The sequence below is a fragment of the Acomys russatus genome, chromosome 12, assembly GCF_903995435.1.
Source record: "Acomys russatus chromosome 12, mAcoRus1.1, whole genome shotgun sequence".
NCBI lineage: Eukaryota > Metazoa > Chordata > Mammalia > Rodentia > Muridae > Acomys > Acomys russatus.
The window spans coordinates 14,437,278-14,460,135 of record NC_067148.1 but is presented as its reverse complement, the minus strand read 5'-3'; the positions used below and the strand labels follow the sequence as shown (position 1 = coordinate 14,460,135).

Below are 22,858 nucleotides of genomic sequence, written 5' to 3'. Positions count from 1 at the left end.
CAATTTCTGCACAAACTCACACCCAGAAACTTACTTTGCCTACCAGAGACCGCACACACCATGTTGGGATTCCCACAATGAGGCAGAGTGGCAAGGACACCGTTCCTGACTCATGCCTGGCAACACCACAGACGGCGCATTATGCTGGTAAGGGACAAGCACTGAATAAGCTGCGCTGCCACACCCAGCCATGCGGCCAGGAAGGCTGAGTCCATCACATACGTGCATGAACAGACCATTTGGGCTTGATGTTCGCTTGTCCTAATTTTAAATGCTCTATCGTGCCTTCAGAGGGTGAACTAGTGGGACACCGACTACTTATGTTACAAGAAGTCAAGTCCCCTGACTTCTTGGGGACCATTTAGATGAAAAAAAAAAAAGTGTTCTATGCACACATGACCTCTTAATAACTGATTAACCCTTTCGTCACCTGTTGCTCATTAAGATTTCCTTGTATTAAGGAGTCGATGAAGACATGTTGACTGAAGTTCTTTCCTTTTCGTTCCTTTATGATTTTCTTTAAAATAGATTCCAACTGCATGAGGGCTTAAAGAAGAAAATTTGAAAAAAAAAAAATTAGTTTAGAATGTAAGCATTTGTGGAGATTAAATTTCCTAAAAGGAACTCTGTAAAATGTTACCATGTGGGGAACAAAAGCTTTGAAGACACTAATCAATCATTTTAAAAGCAAATTTATATTTAAACCATATGGTTTTTCTTCCTTTTTCGCTAAATTTCAGATTTAACAAAATCAGGAGGCAGAGACAGACAGATCTTTGTGAGTTTGAGGCGAGTCTGATCTCCAATCAAGTTCTAGAACAGTCAAGGCTACACAGAGAAACCCCGTGCCAAAAAAAACCAATAAATAAATGTTGGGGGTTGGTCTGGTTGCTGCCCAAATGAGCAGACTAATGTACTACAAAATGTTTGTAACCTTGCCTAAGAACTTATTCCTGTTTGACCAATAAAAAGCCAACACATGGCTAAGGTTGGCAGGCTTTTGGGACAGACAGGATCTTGGGAGAGGAAGCAGTCTCAGAGAGCGCGGAATAGGATATTGGGAAGGAGAGAGAGAGATGAAGAGAAGGCAGGAGGCTGCTGCTGTGGGTAACGTGGAATAAGAGGCACATGGCTGGCGTGGATGGAGGATTTGGCTCAGATGGAGAACATTAGCAAGCATTTGGGATTGGGGATAGAAATTATCAGAAGCAGATGGCATACGGTTTGGGCAGGGAGATGTGGAAGGTAGTTTAGGGGATTAATATCTGCCCTGCCCCAGGTGAACCAAGGCTATTATAAAATATAACAGGCGCATGTGTTTTATTTGATTGACAGCAGGTTAGAAAATAATGCTGTAGTAATTATAGCCTAATAATAAACATTTATTAGGCCATACTTCTAAATTAACCACAACAAACAAACAAATAAGCATAAAATACCTATGTACAATTCAAAGAGTAACTGATTTTTTTTAAAAATACAAAGCAGCCGGGCATGGTGGCTCACGCCTCTAATGCCAGCACTCAAGAGGCAGAGGCAGGTGGATCTCTTTAAGTTTGAGGCCATCCTGGTCTACAGAGAGAGTCCAGGACAGCCAGGGCTACACAGAGAAACCCTGTCTTGAAAAACAAAAACAAAGGGGCTGGAGAGATAGCTACACTGGTTAAAGGCAGTGACTGCTCCTCCAGAGGTCCTGAGTTCAATTCCCAGCAACCACATGGTGGCTCGCAACCATCTATAATGTGATATAATGTGCACAGTAAACATAATAAATAAATAAATTTTCAAAAAGGAGTTACACACAGTAATGGTTTTAAAACAAAAAACAAAAACAAAAACCAAAAACAAAAACAAAAAAACAAAAAGAAAAAAGAAACTACAAAGTGAATTCCAAGGGTACCAGTGCCACACAGAAGAACCCTGTCCTAAAAAACCAATAAACAGATAGATAGATAGATAGATAGATAGATAGATAGATAGATAAGCAAGCATAAAATACCTATATGTAATTCAGAGAATAATTGATTTTAAAGAAACATCTAAATTATTAGCACCCAGATGAAAATGTGGTGATACTAATACCACACACAGGCCTCCAAAACATACACAATCTCTCCACTAACATTAACCCTTCCTTCTACATTCTTACCTTTTCTTTTTTTAAGATAGATTTATTTATTTATTTTGTATACAGTGCTCTGCCTGCACATACACCTGCAGACCAGAAGAGGGCATTAGATCACATTATAGATGGTTGTGAACCACCATGTGGTCGCTGGGAATTGAACTCAGGACCTCTGGAGGAGCTGTCAGTGCTCTTAACCTCTGAGCCATCTCTCCAGCACCTCTTTCTTTTTTTTCAAGACAAGGTCTCTCTGTGTAGCCAGATTTACTCCCGCTGCCTCTGCCCTAGCACTCTCACCCATCAGCAGAACCCAAGACTTGGAAAAAAAAAAAAAGTGTAACTCAGATCATAGCTGCTCAGAACCATCCACTGGCTTCCTATCCAAAAGAATCAGTGCAGTTGTCAACATATACATATCTATGAGCCGTAGAAACTCTGCGTTCTATGCCCAGCCTTCCTGACATCATCACCACCTCTCATCTTGTATTTACATAGCTGCAGCCACACCAGTCTCAAATACACCAGGAACAGCCGGACTGCTAAGTCCTGTTCTCTCTGCTGGACTTCCTGTGGACATCCACAGCTTCCGCGTGGCTGGGTTCTCCGTCTAATCGTAATTGTTGATCAACAGTCATCTCAACAGATGACACCCGTCACAATAATTAAAACGGTAGCCTCTCCAGCTCCACACCTGCTAGCCTCCTCCTTCCAGTCTTACTTTTCGCCTTTTCACACTCTATAAATATATTAATTTAGATCAAGTCTTTTTTTCTTCAAGCTAGAATGAGGTACCACAAGGATTCTTCCTATCCATCCCCATCTCCCAGGACCTGATATACCGGGACAGTATAAATCCCGGCACATTCGTGAAGGGAAGGGGGAGCTGCTGATGGTGACAGCTGCAGTAACTCCCACACCGCAACACACTGCAGTTACCTGCGAGGGAGTTCTAAAAACAGTGAAAACACAAGCCGCACCTCATAGTTATCTAGGCTAAGTGTTTGGAGGTAGAAGCCAGGCTTCAATATGAACACAAGCTTGCCGTGGAGGGAAGCCTGGGGGTTCCTGGAAATACTTCTGAAGTGTAACTTTTACAAAGCGGAAATCATCTAAATGCCTCCATCAAGTGCTGAGACTGGCAATAAACACCATCACAGGAAATGTACCAAAGTGGCTGTAAAAAGCCTCTGGTGGGTGTCAGGAGGGTCCCTAGAATGGCAAGTATGCACCAAGGACGTGTATGACTTGTGCACACAGTACGCCATAATTAAACACTTCAGAGCAGCCTATGAAGCAAAGCCATTACATATACAAAATAATCTGCTGCTCTTATGATGCCTTCTGTTCCTCTTTACGGAGATGGGTTCCTTTTTTTAATTAGGGTTTAATTTTTATTTTATGTACACTAGTGTTTTGCCTGCATCTGTGCCTTTGTGAAGGTGTCAGATCCCCTGGAACTGGAGCTATAGACAGTTGTGAGCTGCCATGTGGGTGCTGGGAATTGAACCTGGGTCCTCTGGAAGAACAGCCAGTGCTCTTAACCACTGAGCCATCTCTCTAGTCCCGGGAGATGGTTTTCTAACTCCCAGACTCAAATGGATGATCCTCCTGCCCCCCCCCCCCCCCCCCCCCCCCCCCCCCCCCCCCCGCCCCCGTGTACCAAGCAGCTGGGATTGCACATGTGTACCACTGTGTAAGACCTGTGTTTTAATTACCCTGTCGGGTTCCAGAAAATAAAATAAGTCAGGTCAAAAAATAAAAATATTAGTACAGGATGGCTCAGTGAAGTGTTTGCTGCACATACATGGGGACCTAGATCTGTATCCCATGGCTCCTGTAAAGAAGAAAAAGAAGAGAGAGGCACTGGGCGGCTGCGACAGGCACTGGGCTTGCTGGCTAGCTAGTCGTGTCTCGTCACCGAGCTCTAGGTCACAAAACAAAAAGTCAGGGTACCAGACACCAAAGTCTAGTTGGCCTCCGCATGCACACACATGCTGTCAGCTTCACCCAGCATGCATTTACCCACTGAGCCATTTTGGTGGCCTAGCACCTTATGGTTTGAGAGAAGGTCTTCCACTGGGCAAAGAGGTTGGCATTTCAGGCAGACTGGCTGGCTGGCAAGGCCTTGGATCCACCTGTCTTCTCCTCTTCCCCTCCTCAGGTGTTGGAGTTACAGGTGTGCGCCACCACACCCAGATTCTGTATACTTGCTGGGAAGCTGGACTCAGGTCCCTGCCCTTGAACAGCTGGCGGATTACCACCTCCCAGGCCTACAAAATACTACTTTGCTATGTGAGTTCTATTAACCTTACTAATTGTCTGTTTTATTTATGTGTGTGTTCATGCAGGTGCCCTCGAGGTATGAGGAGGCTGTCAGATCCTTTGGAGTTAGATTTACAGGTATTTGTGACCTGCCCAATGTGGATACTAGGATGTAAGCAACTGCTAAGCTACTTTTCCAACTCCTGTACATAAATTCTATAAATTACTGTTAAACAATTTAGAGCAGTAATCTTGCTATTCAGAGATAAAACTACTAAAACCAGGGCCCATATCTTTGAATCCTTATTAAAAAGTTGAGGGCACGACCTGGATCTATATCTGTGGTAGAACATCTGCCTACTACGCACTACTCAAAATAGTTAATTAAGAAATGGGTGGTGAGCCGGGCGTGGTAGCGCATGCCTTTAATCCCCAGCACTCGGGAGGCAGAGGCAGGTGGATCGCTGTGAGTTCGAGGCCAGCCTGGTCTACAAAGTGAGTCCAGGATGGCCAAGGCTACACAGAGAAACCCTGTCTCGAAAAACCAAAAGAAAAAAGAAAAAAGAAATGGGCGGTGGTGGCGCACACCTTTAATCCCAGCGCTTGGGAGGCAGAGCCAGGTGGATGGCTGTGAGTTACAGGCCAGCCTGGTCTACAAAGCGAGTCCAGGACAGCCAGGGCTACACAGAGAAAATGTTTCAAAAAACAGAAAGGGAGAGAGAGAGAGAGAGAGAGAGAGAGAGAGAGAGAGACACTTACCGTCTTGATACTGCTTTTTCCGAGTGGTATTTTTATCAAGTGACCCATCGAGGAAGCCTTTCCCAATCTCAGACCAAACCTAAAGACAGGAAACTGTGTAAGCACTACGGAGTGTACAGATTTCCTACATAATGCTGAGTGATGTAAACTGTTAAGGGCTGAGGACCTTCCTCAGCAGCGGATCTGGGCATCTAATCTCCCCCTTTTCAGCTGCTGTACGATCATCTGCTCCAGTTTCTGAGAACATGGCTCAGATACTTTTTCTATTTTTATTTTATTTTATTCTTTGGTTTTTCAAGATGGGGTTTCTCTGTGTAGCCTTGGCTATCCTAGAACTCTCTCTCTCTCTCTCTCTCTCTCTGAAAAACAGGCTAGTCTCAAACTCAGAGACCCACCTGCCTCTGCCTCCCTAGTGCTAGGACTAAAGGCCAAATTTGCCAAGACAGAGTAAGCAAGTCCTCAATAGTTCCTACTTCACAAATATGTCTGTCAGATATACTTGGCCAGAAGGCTGAAGATGACGCTCCAGTGTTAGAGAGTTTTGGGCAACTGTTCAAGCAGCAAACTGTCTCTGTCATTTTCCCCCCCCCCCCCCCCCACATTTTGGAAGCTGTTAACTAGCACTTCCTGTTTTCTCAGGTAATTAAATTTATTTCCTTCTCAAGTCTCTAATGGGGTTGATAGTTAGCTTTTAAATTAAGCTTAGTTGTTCAGGAGTTAAGAAGATGCTTTTAGGTCTAGATAGATGTTTTTAGGTTGATAGATAAGAGCTTTGATAGATACTGATTTAGGTTCAGAACTTTAGCCTCACCAAGATAAAATAGTTAATATTTCTTCAAGGTTGCCAAATACCTTTGATTACACACTATGTATGTAAGTCTTACTTATTGGCTTTTATAATTTTTCATAATTGTTCTTACTATATATTTTTTAAAAATGGCCTGTTTATTTAGACATAAAGGGGGAATTGTTGGAGGTTGGTCTGATGTATTTTGATGCTAATTACTGCTTGCGCTCTCTACCACATCTGTACCTTGCCTAAGAGCCTAACCTGTTTGACCAATAAAAGGCCATCACTCCTGGGCAGGGCAAATGGAACAGGCATGGCTAAGGTCCCAGGGCTTGGGGAGGGAGACAGAGAGAATCTTGGGAAAGACCAATTTGGCCCAGATGAAGAACATTAGCAAGTATCTGGGATTACGGATGGGAGGTGGCTTGACAGAAATGATTAGTACCACATGGCACGGGATTGGGACAGGGATTCCATACCTGCCCCACTATGAGAAGTACTTTAGGGGATTAATATCTGCCCTGCCCAAGGTTAACTGAGGCTATTTTAAAATATAACAGGTGTTTGTGACTTGACTGATTGCTAGCGGGTTAGAAAACACTGGCTTAATAATTATAGGCCTGATAATAAACATTATTAGGCCTTACTGGTAAATTAACAACAACAAAGAAAGGAAGAACAAAATGAAGAAAGAAAGAGAAAAAAGAAAAGAAACTCTTTAACCTCTTTTGCAGACTTAAGTAATATATGGACTGATTTCTCAAATCTGAGGAGTGGTAGAGGTCATGACCTAAATATGATTTCAAAAAAAATAAATCAGTCTCATGTTGAAACCAACTTAGAAACTCCACAAGTGGGGGTGGGAACGACAACGTGACTGGTTGAGACTGAAGTAGTGTTGCTGCTAACGGAGTCCAGGTCATTAGCGTCTTTGTGCTCCACCGACTGCTTCTATGTGGGACACAACCTAGGTCTATTAGCCTGTGCCTTTTCTCTTCCTTCTAGAACTCAGTATTTTATAACATACTGATCAAGGATCACAATTTTTCTTTAATCATATACCTTTTACATTAAAAAAAAGTATTTACCTAAAGAGCAAAAAATTTTCACACACACATAGAGAGAGAGAGGGAGAGAGAGAGAGAGAGAGAGAGAGAGAGAGAGAGAGAGAATATGAATTATCTTAGCTTCCATTGTTCTTTTTAGATCAAAACAAAGATGCTTAAATCCTCTTGATGCTCACAGCTGGGGAGATGGCTCAGTTGGTAGAAATGCCTGCTCTGCAAGTGAGAACCAGAGTTCCAGCATCTACAAGAATAGCCAGGCATGGTGACACACACACCACAACCATATGCTGGAAGGATGGGAGTGGTCAGATCAGGGAGCTCCTTGGCCAGCCAGGCAGGCTAGCTGATCGCCGAGCTCAGGGCCCAGGGGTATCTCAAAACAAGATAGACTAGATAAGAGGAAAATACCGAGTATTAGTCTTGGGCCTTTGCATACATGGGCATACGTGTACAAACGTACGTACGTACACGTACACACACACACACACACACACACACACACACACACACACACACCCCTTCTTGAGGGGTAAAGTTAGCATTCAACTTCCTGGTCTGATGAAAGAATTGTTTTAAATTTTGTCTTCGACTCACTGTGCCATGAATCTTTTGGAAGCGAATGACTTCCTGTTCGTCTTCAAACGTGCTACCCAGTACCATCCGTGTGACAGACTTCAGAGCAAAACCAAGCATATGCTGGCTCAGAGGCACGTGCTGGGCCTCTGGGTAGGACAGCCATTTATCTAGTACTTCTTCTGAAAGCTGAAAAGAAGAGGAAGATAACACTTTACTTTTCTCTCTCTAAATCTTAAGAGGGATCCGGTAAGATGGCACATGTCATATATAAAGCTATGTAACCAAACTGGGCGTGCACGCATTTCAGGTGGCGCCTCAACTGTGGCTGTGCCGTCAATGTCTGGCTTGAGCTGTGGTAAACAAAGGCATTCTTGTCTTTGTTTTTTGTGAGACAGGGTTTCTCTGTGTAGCCTTGGCTGTCCTGGACTCGCTTTGTAGACCAGGCTGGCCTCGAACTCACAGCGATCCGCCTGCCTCTGCCTCCCAAGTGCTGGAATTAAAGGCGTGCGCCACCACTGCCTGGCAAGGGCTCTGACATTCTTTAACTCACCACCGATTTGTCAAGTCTCCTGTGAAATAAAAACTATGTAGTAAAAGACTACAAATTTTAGAAGAAAGCAAAACAAAACATCACCTTGATCTTACCTTTGGTTGTAAGCCTGCAGAGCAATGTCACATGCAACAATTTGCCTAACCTAAAGCACCTTCTACCTTGCATGGTTGTGAGTGATAAATTAGATCCATGTCACAGTAGAGGCTTTCTGAACCAGTGCATGTGAAGATGTCAGTGTGACACGAACTACAGCTACGCCTCCTTTCCTGTTAGCTTTACTGAGCTCTATGAAAGTTTCGTTCCAGTTTAAGCAATTAAAATTGAGTCTTGTAAGAAAGAGAATAAATATTCAAGATAAAAAGATTTAGCATTCCTTAAGCCGGGCGTGGTGGCGCACGCCTTTAATCCCAGCACTCGGGAGGCAGAGGCAGGTGGATCGCTGTGAGTTCGAGGCCAGCCTGGTCTACAAAGTGAGTCCAGGATGGCCAAGGCTACACAGAGAAACCTTGTCTCAAAAAAAAAAAAAAAAAAAAAAAAAAAGATTTAGCATTCCTTAGTAATGTACCTCCTTAAAGGGAACATCTGGAACATAAACTTAATCTTCGGGAAAACAAGGAGTCCTTTAGGACTCCAAAGTGCCAAGACTAATCAATTGAGCCAGTTGACATCTTTCCAAAAAAATTTTATTTATTTTTATTTTATGTGCATTGGTGTTTTGTAGGCATGTGCCTGCGACGGTGTTGATCCTCTGGAACTGGAGTTATAGACATCTGTGAGCTGCCATGTGAGTGTTGGGAATTGAACCCAGGTCCTCTGGAAGAGCAGCCAGTGCTCTTAACAGCTGAGCCATCTCTCGAGCAATCCCCACCCACCTAGTCTTTTCATAATAATACTTCTGTCAGGTTTTGGTATCAAGGCTCTTGCAGCCCCATGGAATGGAGAATGCCCTCCTTTGCGTGTTTTGAATGACTATTGAGGGCTGGCGCTGTGCTTCTGCTGCCTTTAGCCATTCCGGCAGAAGGCAGCAGGGCTCACACGATTCTAATTTACGTTTCCCTGATCCTGAGGGAGCTGGTCTTCTTGCACTTGTTTGCGTGCATTGTGTGGTGTTTTAGTTTGTGTTCTGGTGAATGCACACCGGTTTTACCAGCAGCCCGGATAACACATATATGAAGAAAATAGTAAATTTTTCTTTTGGCAGGAGGCAAAATAATCTGTACAGATTAAAATGCCTTACTTTAGCCCAAGAAATGGTTTTGACTCTTTTAAGAAAAATAACTGTCCAAAAGCATTTTCCTAGCTTATAACACATTTCCAGAATAACTCTCAAACATAAAAAAGATGTCAATTCCATATGGCTTTATGAAATAACTTATACATTTTTAATTTTTATTTTTAAAAGATCCCAAATTTTAAATAAACTATTAGCAACATTTTTTTAAGCAGCATTTTTTTCTTCACTTAAAAATCTGTATTATCTGGGGTTGGGACATACATAACAACTTTTAGAAGAAAGAACAAATGTTGCAAGTTAACATACACATAAAACATTTCAAGAGAAAATTTTTTTCTACAGCATGTGACAATATTTTCTCTTCTTGGGGCTGGAGAGATGGCTCAGCGGTTAAGAGCGCCGCCTGCTCTTCCAGAGGTCCTGAGTTCAATTCCCAGCAACCACATGGTGGCTCACAACCATCTATAATGTAATCTGATACCCTCTTCTGCAGATAAAGCACTCATATGCAATAAATAAAAAAAATAAATAAATCTTTAAAAAAAAATATATTTTCTCTTCTTTCTATAACCTCTGAGTTACCAGTAAGGTCTTCTAAAAATGTCTTTACGAATGTTTAGTTTGCATGTATGTCTGGGCACAATGTGCATGTCTGGTGTCCTGAAAGGTCAGAAGAGGGCATCGGGTCCCCTGAAGCAGGAGCAAGGACCATGGGCTGCTGGGAACTGAAGTGCTCTCAGCCGCCCGTGGAGATCAACTGGAGCACTTACCTGCATCATGTATGATTGTGGTGAAGTGTGAAATCTTCTGTTTGTATTAAGATACTATACGTGCCGGTCCCTTGTGAGATACATGTTCACTAGGTTATTTTCTACATCTGTTTGTCTCGGAAGAGCCAATGTTTCTGACTTTAAGGAAATAGCTCACGGATATTTCTCTCTCATGGTTGGCGTCTATCAAGATCTCAGCACCTCTGTCTCCCTCCGCACAGGCTCTATGTCTTTCTCTTCTGTGCAAGTCCGTGTCCTTTTTCACTTGTTCCTTGCACACCGTGTGGATGTAGGTCTAGTTTTCTTATATATCTATTTGGTTGTTACAAGACGATCCCATTGAAGTTCCCTGGAACTTTTTGTCAAGGCTTTGTCAGCCATGTTCACTGGGCTGTTTCTTTTCTCTTTCTTTCTTTCTTTCTTTCTTTCTTTCTTTCTTTCTTTCTTTCTTTCAAAGATTTTATTTAATTATTTATCATATATGAGTGCTTTGTCTGCATGTACACCTGTATGCCAGAAAAGGGGATTATATCACATTATAGATGGTTGTGAGCCACCATGTGGTTGCCGGGAACCGAACTCAGGACCTCTGGAAGAGCAGATAGTGCTTTCAACCGCTGAGCCATCTCTCCAGCCCCACTGGGCTGTTTCATGTTTGCCTTTCCTTTGATTTGTATCTGTCCTAAAGTCGGCTGACTCAAACGGGCCTAAACGCACTGTCTTCTGATTTTATTTGGATCACATAATTCACTGATGCCTCGATTCTGTCTGCTTAAAGCCACTGTTGAATCCATCTGGAGACGTTTTATTTTTAGCCCTGTGCTTTTCTGCTCTGAACTCTTACTCAATGCCCTTTAACGTGTGGCTTTTTGATTGACAGCCAGTATTTGTTGAAACCTCATTAGCCTAGTTTCCTTTTGTTCTTTGCCTACAATTTAAGCTAACTGATAGAAAAGTCTATTTTTTTTTTTTCATTTTGGGGGAATATATATAATTTTTCCTTTTATTAAGATTAGAGTATTTATTTGTTTATTGCATATACAGTGTTCTGCCTGAATGTTTATCTGCAGGCCAGAAAAGGGCACCAGATCTCATTATAGATGGTTGTGAGCCACCATGTGGTTGCTGGGAATGGAACTCAGGACCTTTGAAAGTGCAGGCAGTGCCCTTAACCTCTGAGCCATCTCTCCAGTCCTGAAATTAAGATTTTTTTTTTTTTGTCACATAATATATCCTGGTTACAGTTTCCTTTCCCTCTACTCCTCCCCCATCCAAACCCCACTGTCTTTCTATCTCTCATTAGAAAACAAACAGGATACTAAGAGATAATAATAAAATATAACAAAAATAAATTATAATAAGATAAAACAAAAACTGTCATATCAGAATTGGACAAGACTAACAAACAGAAGGAAAAGAGCCCAAGAGAAAGGCCTGTTGTTGCTTCATGGACAGTTTCCATCAGGTCTTTATTTCCTGCGGATCAGCATACTCTCTTTGTCTGATGCCTCATTTTTTTCATATTTAAAACTGCACACTTTAGTGCTGGGCGAGGTAGTCCACGCCTTTAATTCCAGCACTCGGGAGGCAGAGGCAGGCAGATTGCTGTGAGTTTGAGGCCAGACTGGTCTACAAAGTGAGTCTAGGATAGCCATGTCTACACAGAGACACCCTGTCTTGGGGAAAAAAAAACAAAACAAAACCAACAACAACAAAACTGTGGATACTTTACATGCTCATGTGCCAGCTCTTGATATCAGATTCTCCACCTGAGTGAGACTTTGACTGTGTGATTTCTTATTAGTATTTAATGTCTTTTCTTAATTACCTTTGTGGGGGGGTCTGTGTTCTTTGTCATGTATGGCTGCTGAAGTATCTGTTGCAGAGGAATGTTAATTCAGAACATGGCTGTTCTGGCAAGAGATCACATCCAAAGACTTTCTAGGTCTATGTGATCTGGCTGGAATACAAACACGCCTTTAATCCAGGAGACGGAAGCAAACAGATCTAAGTTCAAGGCCAGCCTAGTATAGAGCAAATATCGGGTAAAGACAAGCTTAGGTCCAGGCGTGGTGGTACATGCCTTTAATCCCAAGCAAAGGTAAAGTTAATTTGTAGAAGGAGGCGCCCATGTTTGAAAGTGATGTCTAATTGAGTGTCAGAAGAGTCAGGGAAGATTCGACGGAACAGGATACACCCAACTCTCACGAGAAGAGAGAGGAAAGGGAAGCTACTTAAGGGGCAGTTTTTCAGAGAGACAGGGGGCAGTTTTACCAGGATAAAAATAGAGAGATGGGTTGCAGAGAGAGAACTCAGGTGAAGATGGACCGAGTCAGAAAATGAGAAGAACCCAGAAGATTAGAGCAGATTGCTGAGTTAGTTTGAGGCCAAGCAATGCAGTTCCAGGCCGAGAGAGAAGCCAGATTGAATAAGTCAGCTGGGAGAAGAGTTTGAGCCAGAACAGCTGAGTTGAACCAGCCAGCCCAGAGCTCAGAACAAGAAAGGGTGAGCTCATTACGCAGTAAGTCGCAGAGGCTGAAAACACTCTAGGCTGAAGTTAGAAGCTTCCAGAACTAGGCCTAGGTTAGCAGAAGGAGGCAATAAAGCCTCACAGGCAACAACTGAGCAAGGAGAAGTTACTTTTCCAATGTGTTCCCATAGCTTAGTGCTCAGCTACAGTTTTGACACACACAAAGCTTGATACCAATAAGAAAAGGAGGAAACTCGGGGCAAGGTCGTGCACGCCTTTAATCCCAGCACATGAGAGACAGAGGCAGAAAGATCTCTGTGAGTTCCGGGACAGCCTGGGCTACACAGGGATACACTAAAGTGCTCTCTTTACCACTCTTACGACTCCAATCCATTATCATTTTCACATTAAGTTTTCTCTATTCAATTAATTGTAAGCTTTTGCTCTCTGACTGGACTCACTGACAAAGACTTCTAGAAAAGATAACCAAGAAAAATGATAGGCCAGCAATACGGCTCATCTGATGAAGGCGCTTGTCAACCCAACCTGTTAGGGTTAGGCGAGTTTGGTGCCAGGGACTCACACAGTAGAGCTCGCTCAAGTTGTCCTCTGATATGCACACGTGTGTGCGCACACACATCCACACAAGAAGACGGACAAACAGGAAGGAAGAAAGGAAAGGAAGAAAGAAGGAAGGAGAAAGAGAGAGAGAGAAAGAAAGAAAGAAAGGAAAGAAAGAAAGAAAGATGTAAGGATGGAGGAGGGTCACTGACTTACCTCGCTGGGTAAAGGTACTTGCCCCTAAACCTGACAACCTAAGTTCGATCCTTGGCACCCACATGGTGGAAGGAAAGAACTGACTCCCAAAAGTTGCCCTTTGACCCTCACGCTCATGTGGTACACCCCCTCCCAAGACACACTCACTCATACATATACCCACCACTACGTAAGAATAAACTTAAACAGATTTTATAAGATTCCTATGAAGTATAAAGCTTAAGCAGAAAAAAATTAAAGATAGGAATAAATAGAATGGTATTCTTCTGTGTTCAAGGTGGAAGATTTGGCGTTAGATGTTTTTACAGACTTCATGTGCAGATAGCTTTAGATAAATAAAACTTTATTTATTTTATTGTGTGTGTTTTGCCTGCATGTATGTATGTCCGTCACATGTGTGCCGCATACAGAGAGCTGACAAACGACAGATGTGACACTACAGTGTATTGGAGAAAGGAGCCTTTTCTTTTCGTTTTCTTTTTCCTTTTTTTCTTCTTCAGACAGGGTTTCTCTGTGTAGCCTTGGCTGTCTTAGACGTGCTCTGTAGACCAAGCTGGCCTCAAACTCAACAGAGATCCATCTGCCTCTGCCTCCCAAGTGCTGGGATTAAAGGTGTGTGCCAACACTGCCAGCCAGAAACACAAGTAATTAATGAAAAGCAAAAATAACTTAAAATATAGAAATTACTTTTTCAGATTTATTTATTGTATTATATGTGAGTGTTTTGCCTGCATGTATGCATGTCCATCACATGTGTGCCTGGTACCCAAGGAGTTCTGGTCAGAAGAGGGAGTTAAGTCCCACAGAACTGGAGTTACAGATGGATGTGAGCCAACATGAGGGTGCTGGGAACTGAACCCAGGCCGCTGCAAGAGCAACAGTGCTCTTATCAACGGAGTCAACTCTCCAGCCCCAGAAAGTATTTTTAATCATCCTACATTTAGCCCAGATAGCGATAACTGACATTTTTATATATAACCTTTACACATAAACACACACGGACACACAATAAAAGGCCATGTCTGATATCTAAAAGCAGGAGGAAATGAATGCCTCAGCTCATAGGAAGAGTAAATTCATTCCTTACTGCCATCATCCTGTATCATCCTCATCAGGCCCTCAGCAAATTGAATGATGGCCGCTTTCTCTGGTACTAACTAACAGGCTCTGGAAATGTCTCACATGTGCACCCAGAAGTAATGTATCACCAAACGTCTGGGCATTCTTTAGCTCAGTTTGGTCCACACACAAAGTCAACCATCACATGGTCCTCAACAGGAACAAATCCCTCTGACACCATGAGCTTGGACAGCTAGCCTTGAACCCTGTGAAGCCTGGTGAATGCGCATGCCTTTAGTCTCAGTCCTCAGGAGGCAGGTCTCGGTACAGTGAGTTCCAGGCCAGCTAGGCCTAGACAGTGAGACTTGGCCTCAAACAGAAGAAAACAACCCTGTGGGCTGTGAGGCTTTACTGTATTTGCCCTAGCAAACTGACACACTGTCTGTGGGGGACTGTGCTCTGGCCTTGTGCGTTCTAGGTAAACACTGAGTTCCAGCCTCAGACTTATTATCAGCTCCTCAGGTCAATAAATAAGCAAACGCCTCTGCTACTCTTCTTAATGATTTCATTCTAACCTATTATACAGATTGACTACCATTTATTTAGTTCATCTACTGCTGAAGATTTAAGGCCCTTTCAATTTCTGCTACAATAAAGGGCTTAAAAGGCAATCTTTGAATAAACCTCTGAATGCATCTGGCTTCCCTAAGATGTGAAAGCGCTGGATTAAGAAGTACTGTTTTCAAGCATAGCAGAGTATCGTTAATAGTGTCAGGGGTTGGCTCTCTCCCATGGGGTGGGCCTTGGTTGGACATTCGCTCAATCTCTGCTCTATCTGTTCTATCTTTATCCCTGCACGTCTTGTAGGGAGGGTGAGTTTTGAGGTAGAGTTTTTGTGGGTGGGTTGGTGTTCTCCTCCCTCCACTAGGAGTCTTGTTTAGTTAGAGGGTGCCCTCTTCACAGTCTCCATGACCTCTGCCACTTGGCGTCTCAGCTAGAGTCCCCCTCATGTCCTCCAAAAAGCCTATTCTGACTTAGGTCTCCAGCTTGTCACAGAGATGCCCCCACCGACAGTTTCTCTTTTCTCTGCAGGTTTTCTGTCCTCCCACCCCCCGCTCCCCCCAGGTCTGATCTCCACCCTTATTTCTCTCCGCGCTCCCTTTCCTATCATCTTCCCTATTTTCAAACACTACCTCTGCCTGTTCTATTTCCCCTTCTGAGTGAGATTCAAGCATCCTCCCTTGAGTCCTCCTTGTTACTTATCTTCTTGGGGTCTGTGCATTGTAGTATGTTTATCCTGTACTAAATGGCTAAAATCTGCTTATAAGTGAGTATATGTCATGTATGTCTTTCTGGGTCTGGATTACATCACTCAGGGTGATATTTTCTAGTTCCTGCTAATCTTTTAATTTTCTAGTTCATTTGACTGTTAATCTCATGATTTCCTTGTTTTTAATGTCTGAGTAGTATAAATCAGATTCTCTGAGAGGCTCCACCCAGCAGTGGTTCGAAACAGATACTGAGACTGCCAAACACTGGGAGTCTAGTAGAAAAGTCAGGGGGAAGGATAGAAGGACACAGAGGTGACAGGAGCTCCATGAGAAGACCAATAGAACCAACTAACCAGGGCCCAGAGGAGCCTGTGGAGTCTGAAGCACCTACCAAGGACCACACATGGACTGGACCTAGGTCCTCTACACAGATGTAGCCGATGGGCAGCTCAGGATTCACGTGGGTCCCCTAGTAAGGGGGAGCGGGGTCTGTCTTTGACAAGGACTCTGTGCCTGCTTTTTGATCACTTCCCCCTGATGGTCCCCGTGACAGGCCACAGGGGAAGAGGACAAACTCAGTCCTGATATGACTTGATAAACTGAGATGAGTGGGTAGGGGGGGCTCCCTTTTCCCGAGGAATAGGGGGAAGGGAGTGTGGGACTGGGAGGAGAGGAGAGAGGACTCGGATGTAAAGTGAATGAATAACTAAAGTAATGAACGAATAGAAAAAGAATTAGTACTGTTTTAAACTTCTTCCTCTGCTGCCTCTGGGGGCCATGTACCAACCCACTCTCCTTGGCAGCACCATTAACTCCCGAGCCTAGTGCCTTTAACAGCACTATTCACTGTCATTTTAGAACTGTTCAGTCAAAAAACCAAAAAAAAACAAAGACAAAACCCCCAAATGTCAAACTGTTCCATGTGACTTAAACTGTTTTTAGTTATTGGCTGTTTCTGTCTCCCTCTGTGTAGCGCATGCTCACTCCTTCAACTATTTTTCTTCTGGGATCAGTTTCTCTTCAGAAGGTTGTAAGAGAGCTTTGTCACGAGGCTAGCTCTGAAATGAAACCCAGGGTGATGGTTATACAGCTAAGAGACCAAAATGCAAACTATGTTCTTTCTTCTGAGTCACTAACAGCACAAGCTGTGATCGGTCCACGCGTGCCTCAACCCGGTGCTTCTCGGTCTTCCTAACGCTGCGACCCTGTGATACGGCTCCTCATATTGTGGTGACTCCCCCTAACCGTCACATGGTTTTGGTTGATGTTTTATAACTGTAATTTTGCTGCTGTTATGAATCATGGTGTCTATACATGACACGCAGGAGGGGCTTAGGTCGTTCGACCCCCAAAAGGGTTGCGAACCATAGGGGGAGAATGGCTGCCTTAATCTGTTTTGTAGGACTCATTATAACTGACTAACCCAGAACTCTTTTTGCTTTTTTAAAGATTTATTTATTATGTATACAATGTTGTGTCTTCACATACACCTGCGGGCCAGAAGAGGACACCAGGTCACTCACATTATAGATGGTTGTGAGCTACCATGTGGTTGCTGGGAATTGAACCCAGGACCTTTGGAAGAGCAGTCAGTGCTCTTAACCTATGAGCCATCACTCTAGCCCAAAGAAGTGACTTTTAATTCTACCTTGCATGCGAAACTACATGAGGGGAGGACCAAGCTACAAAGAGGCATTATAGCCTTGTGGTAAAACAAAAGCTGTCAGATACCAGACTGCCTGATAGCCAACAATTTCCTGCAGTTTATTAGATGTGTAATCGTGGACAGACTACTTGGTCTCTGCATCTGTAAAATGGGGAAGTAATACTATCTACCTATAAAGCTTTCAACATTAAATGAGCTACCGTAACTAATTAACTCAAAACATTTGGCTATTAATATTTGTACTATATTAGTTAAGCAAATTCTTACATTCTAAAACCCAGAAGAACTCATTTCATCAAAACACAGCCACCCGTGCGCCCCCCCCCCCAAAAAAAACCAAACCACAGCCCAAAAGACATGGAAAAAGTAGCACAGGAGTACAGAGATAGAAGGGACACTCACAGAATTCAAGTGGAGAGTCACGCCACGGCCAGGACAAGGAGAAGCCAGAGCGCAGAGCGAGAAGTCAGGAAGAATCGGTCACCAGACGCACAGCTCAGATCTGGACCAACGATACTCAAAAGCCAGATGGTGTGCCTGGGGTAATGCGAAGCACGTGACTTGTTTTAAGGTGGTAACTCCAGGAGGCGCTGTTCTGCCTGATGGATGGAGCTCTCACCACTTGCACGCTGACTGATCACTTACAGGCGCATCTTTACTTATCACTCATCAATTCATTTTTCTGCGACAGGGCCCCCATCAACTGCCCAGATTCCCATCGAGCTCAGCCTTCCTGATTCCCAACAATATATATTAATATATGTGTAAATACATAGTGAAACAACGATTTAGTTATACAGTTAGTTTCTGTGTTTTCTATAACAATCACACATTACCTTGATAAATTTTTTAAAAAAGATTTACTTATTTATTAACTATACAGTGTTTTGCCTGCATGCACGCCTGCACACCAGAAGTGGGCACCAGATCTCATTATGGATGGCTGTGACCCACCGTGTGATTGCTGGGAATTGAATTCAAGACCTTTGGAAGATCAGACAGTGCTCTTAACCTCTGAGCCATCTCTCCAGCCCCCTTGATAAATTTTAACAGGTCAAAGGTGAGTAGATTAGCTTTGGATAGAAGGAAGAATTCTTAGGGCTCGGCAATAGCCCATTTGCCTAAGATGCCTCATGAGGCCCTACTTACTTAAGAACAAGAGAAAGAAAAAAGCACTGAAATGGATTGTAAAGGTAACTTTTATTTTCTCGGTTCAATTGTTGTCTGGGAGGCTTACTGCTTCCTTCTGCTGGCCTAGGCCTAGTCCTGGAAGCTTCTAGACTCTGTACAATCTAACCTAGGCCTAGAATGTTTTCAGCCTCTGAGACTTACTGTTTAATGAGCTTACCCTTACTTGTTCTTTCTGAGCTCTGGGCTGGCTGGTTCAACTCAGCTGTTCTGGCTCAAACTCTTCTCCCAGCTGACTTATTCAATCTGGCTTCTCTCTCGGCCTGGAACTGCATTGCTTGGCCTCAAACTAACTCAGCAATCTGCTCTAATCTTCTGGGTTCTTCTCATTTTCTGGCTCGTTCCATCTTCACCTGAGTTCTCTCTCTGCAACCCATCTCTCTATTTCTATCCTGGTAAAACTGCCTCCTCTCTCTGTAAAACTGCCTCTTAAGTGGCTTCCCTTTCCTCTCTCTTCTCGTGAGAGTTGGGTGTATCCTGTTCTGTCAGATCTTCTCTGATTCATCACCTTTTCTGACACTCAATTAGACATCGCTTTCAAACATGGGCGCTTCCTTCTACAAACTAACTTTACCTTTGCTTGGGATTAAAGGCATGTACCACCACGCCTGGACCTAAGCTTTTCTTTTCCTGATATTTGCTCTACACCAGGCTGGCCTTGAACTCAGATATGTTTGCCTCTGTCCTCTGGATTAAAGGCGTGTTTGTATTCCAGCCGGATCACACTTTGGATGTGATCTCTTGCCAGGACAGCCATGAGTTTCTGAATTAAGATTCCTCGATAATGGATGTTAGCTGGTAGGCATGAGGAAAGTGGGGAGCTGATGTGTGAGCGACATGTCTCAAAGCAGGAAGTGAGAACATCTGCAGCCAGCACAGGGTTGGCAGCAGTGGGTAAGCACAGAAAAACTGTCCGGTAATACACACAGCTTGGCTAGCAGCCTTCAGGGACAAAAGGGAAATAGTTGGTGTTTAGGCTTGAATATGAGATGTCCCCCCAGACGGTTCACATGTAGACTAGTACTGAGGCTGGGTCATGAAGCACTACATTTACTAATGGGCTAATCCATCGATAAGTTAATCTCCATGAGCTACTGAGGGTGGGGGTCAGGGCCGACTGGAGTGTGTCTGTGAAGGTGCATTTGCCCCACCCTGCCCCTTCTCACTCTGTGCTTCCTGGCTGCCATAAGGTCAGCAGCCTTCCTTCAACACGCTTTTCCGCCAGGCCAGTGAGTAGTGTGGAATCAGCTACCACAGACAGAAGCCTCAAAAACATCAACCAAAATACATTCTGCCTGCGTAAAGTGTTTCCCAGGAACTTTTCCATAGCAAGCAAAAGTGAGTACTACAGTTATGTGTGAGCGCCACGCCCAACCTGTGAACTACCGGCAGAGCTTCTTGAGGATGCTGGGCTCCTCACCCCATGGTTCAGCATGCCCAAGTAGAGCCCCAATAATCTGACTTTCCACAAGAGTTCCACGTGTGCTCAGATCACACCTAAGAGTAAGCTGTGCAGGGCTGGAAAGATGACTCAGTGGATAGAACATGAGGATGTAGTTTGGAACCCCAGCACCCACATAAATGGTGGCCCACCTTTAATCCCAGCACTCAAGAGGCAGGGACAGGCGACCGCCGAAGCAAGCAAGCTACTTAGACTAGCGAAGTCATGCGTGCCAGCTTCAGTGAGAAGCCTTACCTGATCAAGAAAGGCACCCAGGACCAACCTACTGCAGCCACACACATGCACACACACACACACATGCACACACATATCACATACATACACATACTCCACACACACACACACACCACACACACAAACACACACACCCCACATGCACACACATACACACATACCACAGGCATACACACACACACACACACACTCACACCCATAAACAGCAGGTACACACTCACACAAATACACACTCACACACACCACACATACACTCTCTCATATACACACAACACACGAATACCAAACCACACACATACACCCCAACACACACACACATACACGTTCACACATATCCCACACATATGCATACACCATACCCACCACACCACACACACACACACACACACACACACACACACACACATACACACGGGGTTGTGGGAACTACAGACAGAGGCAAGGGATGGAAAGAGTCCTGAAAAAAATGCACAATCACCTGGTGGTGAAAGCCTCTTCAGATCCATTTCCATCATTCTAACTTACAGTGAGTCTCTATAGGGAGACTTTTGTTTTGTCTGCCTTTTGGGGTTTGTGCATTCATTTTGTTTTAAAAGTTCAGAAGAATTAAGATTGGCTTAGAGGGGCTGGAGAGCTGGCTCAGCGGTTAAGAGCACTTGTTGCTCTTCCAGAGGTGCTGAGCTCAGCTCCCAGCACCCAGGTCTGGTGGCTCAAAAGCACCTATAGTTCCACTGCCAGGGGATCCATAGCTTGCGGCCTCCACATGTACCTGCACTCAAGTGCACATACCATACGCAGACATACACACCTACCTAGAATTACAAATAGTAATAATAGTAGTAGTAATAATAATAATAATAATAATAATAATAATAATAATAATAATAATAATAAATCTCTTAAAAGTCAGCTTAGAAAGAGAAGACCGTAAACCCCATCGTCTACACTCTGTAAACACGGTTGTCTACACTGTACCCCAGACGAAGCACTTACTACCTTACCTTTAGCAGGAGAGGAAAGTTACTCTGCAAAGCGGCCGTCACAGCATTTCCATAGAGCTTCCTCCTCGCGTGGTTTTCACTCACACTTTCACCACCAGACTGATACCCTAATAGTGACTTCAACATGGTTTCAAATGGGTCCGCTGAAACAGACAGATTCAGTATTTCTATATCGGTGTAGTCATTCAAAGAAAAACATATTCAAAAGAAAACAGAGGGCAGTGAAATAAAGGGGGACACCAGAAAGCAGGGCAATCTTCCCAGAATACCATTAATAATCTATTGTAAATATGAACAGTTCAAAGGTCAGTGAAGACGGGCAAAACTGGCCTGATTCAGAATTCTATAGTACTTCATTAATGCCTGCTTAAAAATGTCTCTGGACATGACTACAATTTTTTTTTTAAATATTTGTTTTCTTTCTTTCTTTCCCCACTACCTGGGGGTCTTCCCTACATGCATGTCTGTGTACAACATGCGTGCAGAGGCCAGAAGAAAGCGCTGTATCCTATACGAATAGAGCTCCAGGGAGCTGTAAGCCTCCACGCGTGTGCTGGTAACTGAGCCTGGGTCTTCTGGAAGTACTCTTAACCCCTGAGCCACACACACATATATACCAAATACTAACTTTAAAGCAAAATGGGTGATAATTGTGTGTTGTTCTCAAGTGTTAACTAATGAAATCAGTTGATGTCAATTTTCTTTTCGTTTCTGTTCCTTCAGTAACTTTATTGTTTGCATGCACACACACATTACTAAAAGCAATTCAAACAACACACAAAAATACAAAGAAAGCAAAATATGTCCTAAATCTCACTCACTGTTAACAATGTAGGACTAGACTACCTGGCAAGTATGCCCAAGAAATTGCTACCTCCCAGTCCTGGGATGACAAGAGCGTGTCACCACAGCTGGCTTTCTGTGGGGACTGAACACAGGCCCACGTGTCTACGCACCAAGAACTTGACCAAATGACTCCTCCTCTGGCCCCGACATGTATTTTGATACAATGAATAAAGCAAGGATTGGCTCTTTTTCTAAATAGTTACTTAGTTTCCCCAGAAATATCCACAGCCTTTGTCCTGTTATAAAAACGCTGTTTTCCCCCTGCCTCCCCCCCCTCCCCCCCCCACCTCCACATCCCCCCCACCCCCCGCCCCTCTGTACCCCCCACCCCTCCGCAGCACCCCCATACTTGTTCATCTAACAAGTACTTTCTGCTCGCTCCAGTCTAACCCGACGGCTGAGTAAGTCCTTACATCAGTCTTGCGTTCTGTACTATCCTATGTGACGGCACAACCATTTCTCTCACTACTATTCCTTTTCCTAGTTGCTCATGTGTGTTAATCTTTCCAGGTGTACTCCGGAACTATTTTCTCAGGTTCTCTCAAAAGAACCCTGATGTAATTTACAATAGGATTGTGTTGTGTATACTTGTAAATTAAAGATAAAAATAATTTCATACCATTGCATCTCATTAAATGAAATAACCAACCAAGACTTTCACACACACACACACCTAACACACAGTACAGAGCATTCAATGAGCATTAGCTGTTCCTATCAGACAGCACTCTGTCTTCAATGGTAAAGA

At 43.7% G+C, this 22,858-nt stretch overlaps 1 protein-coding gene across 1 annotated transcript in view; it reads right to left on the bottom strand.

The window, feature by feature from the left end:
- LOC127196319 (cytochrome P450 20A1) overlaps nucleotides 1-22,858 on the bottom strand; it is a 42,610-nt gene that overhangs the window by 12,383 nt on the left and 7,369 nt on the right. Inside the window, exons 4-7 of the mRNA XM_051153880.1 lie at nucleotides 21,265-21,407; nucleotides 7,598-7,765; nucleotides 5,147-5,225; nucleotides 431-546 (exon numbers count right to left, since the gene is read on the bottom strand). Coding sequence (XP_051009837.1) covers nucleotides 431-546; nucleotides 5,147-5,225; nucleotides 7,598-7,765; nucleotides 21,265-21,407 — 506 coding nt within the window. The remainder of the gene's footprint in view (nucleotides 1-430; nucleotides 547-5,146; nucleotides 5,226-7,597; nucleotides 7,766-21,264; nucleotides 21,408-22,858) is intronic.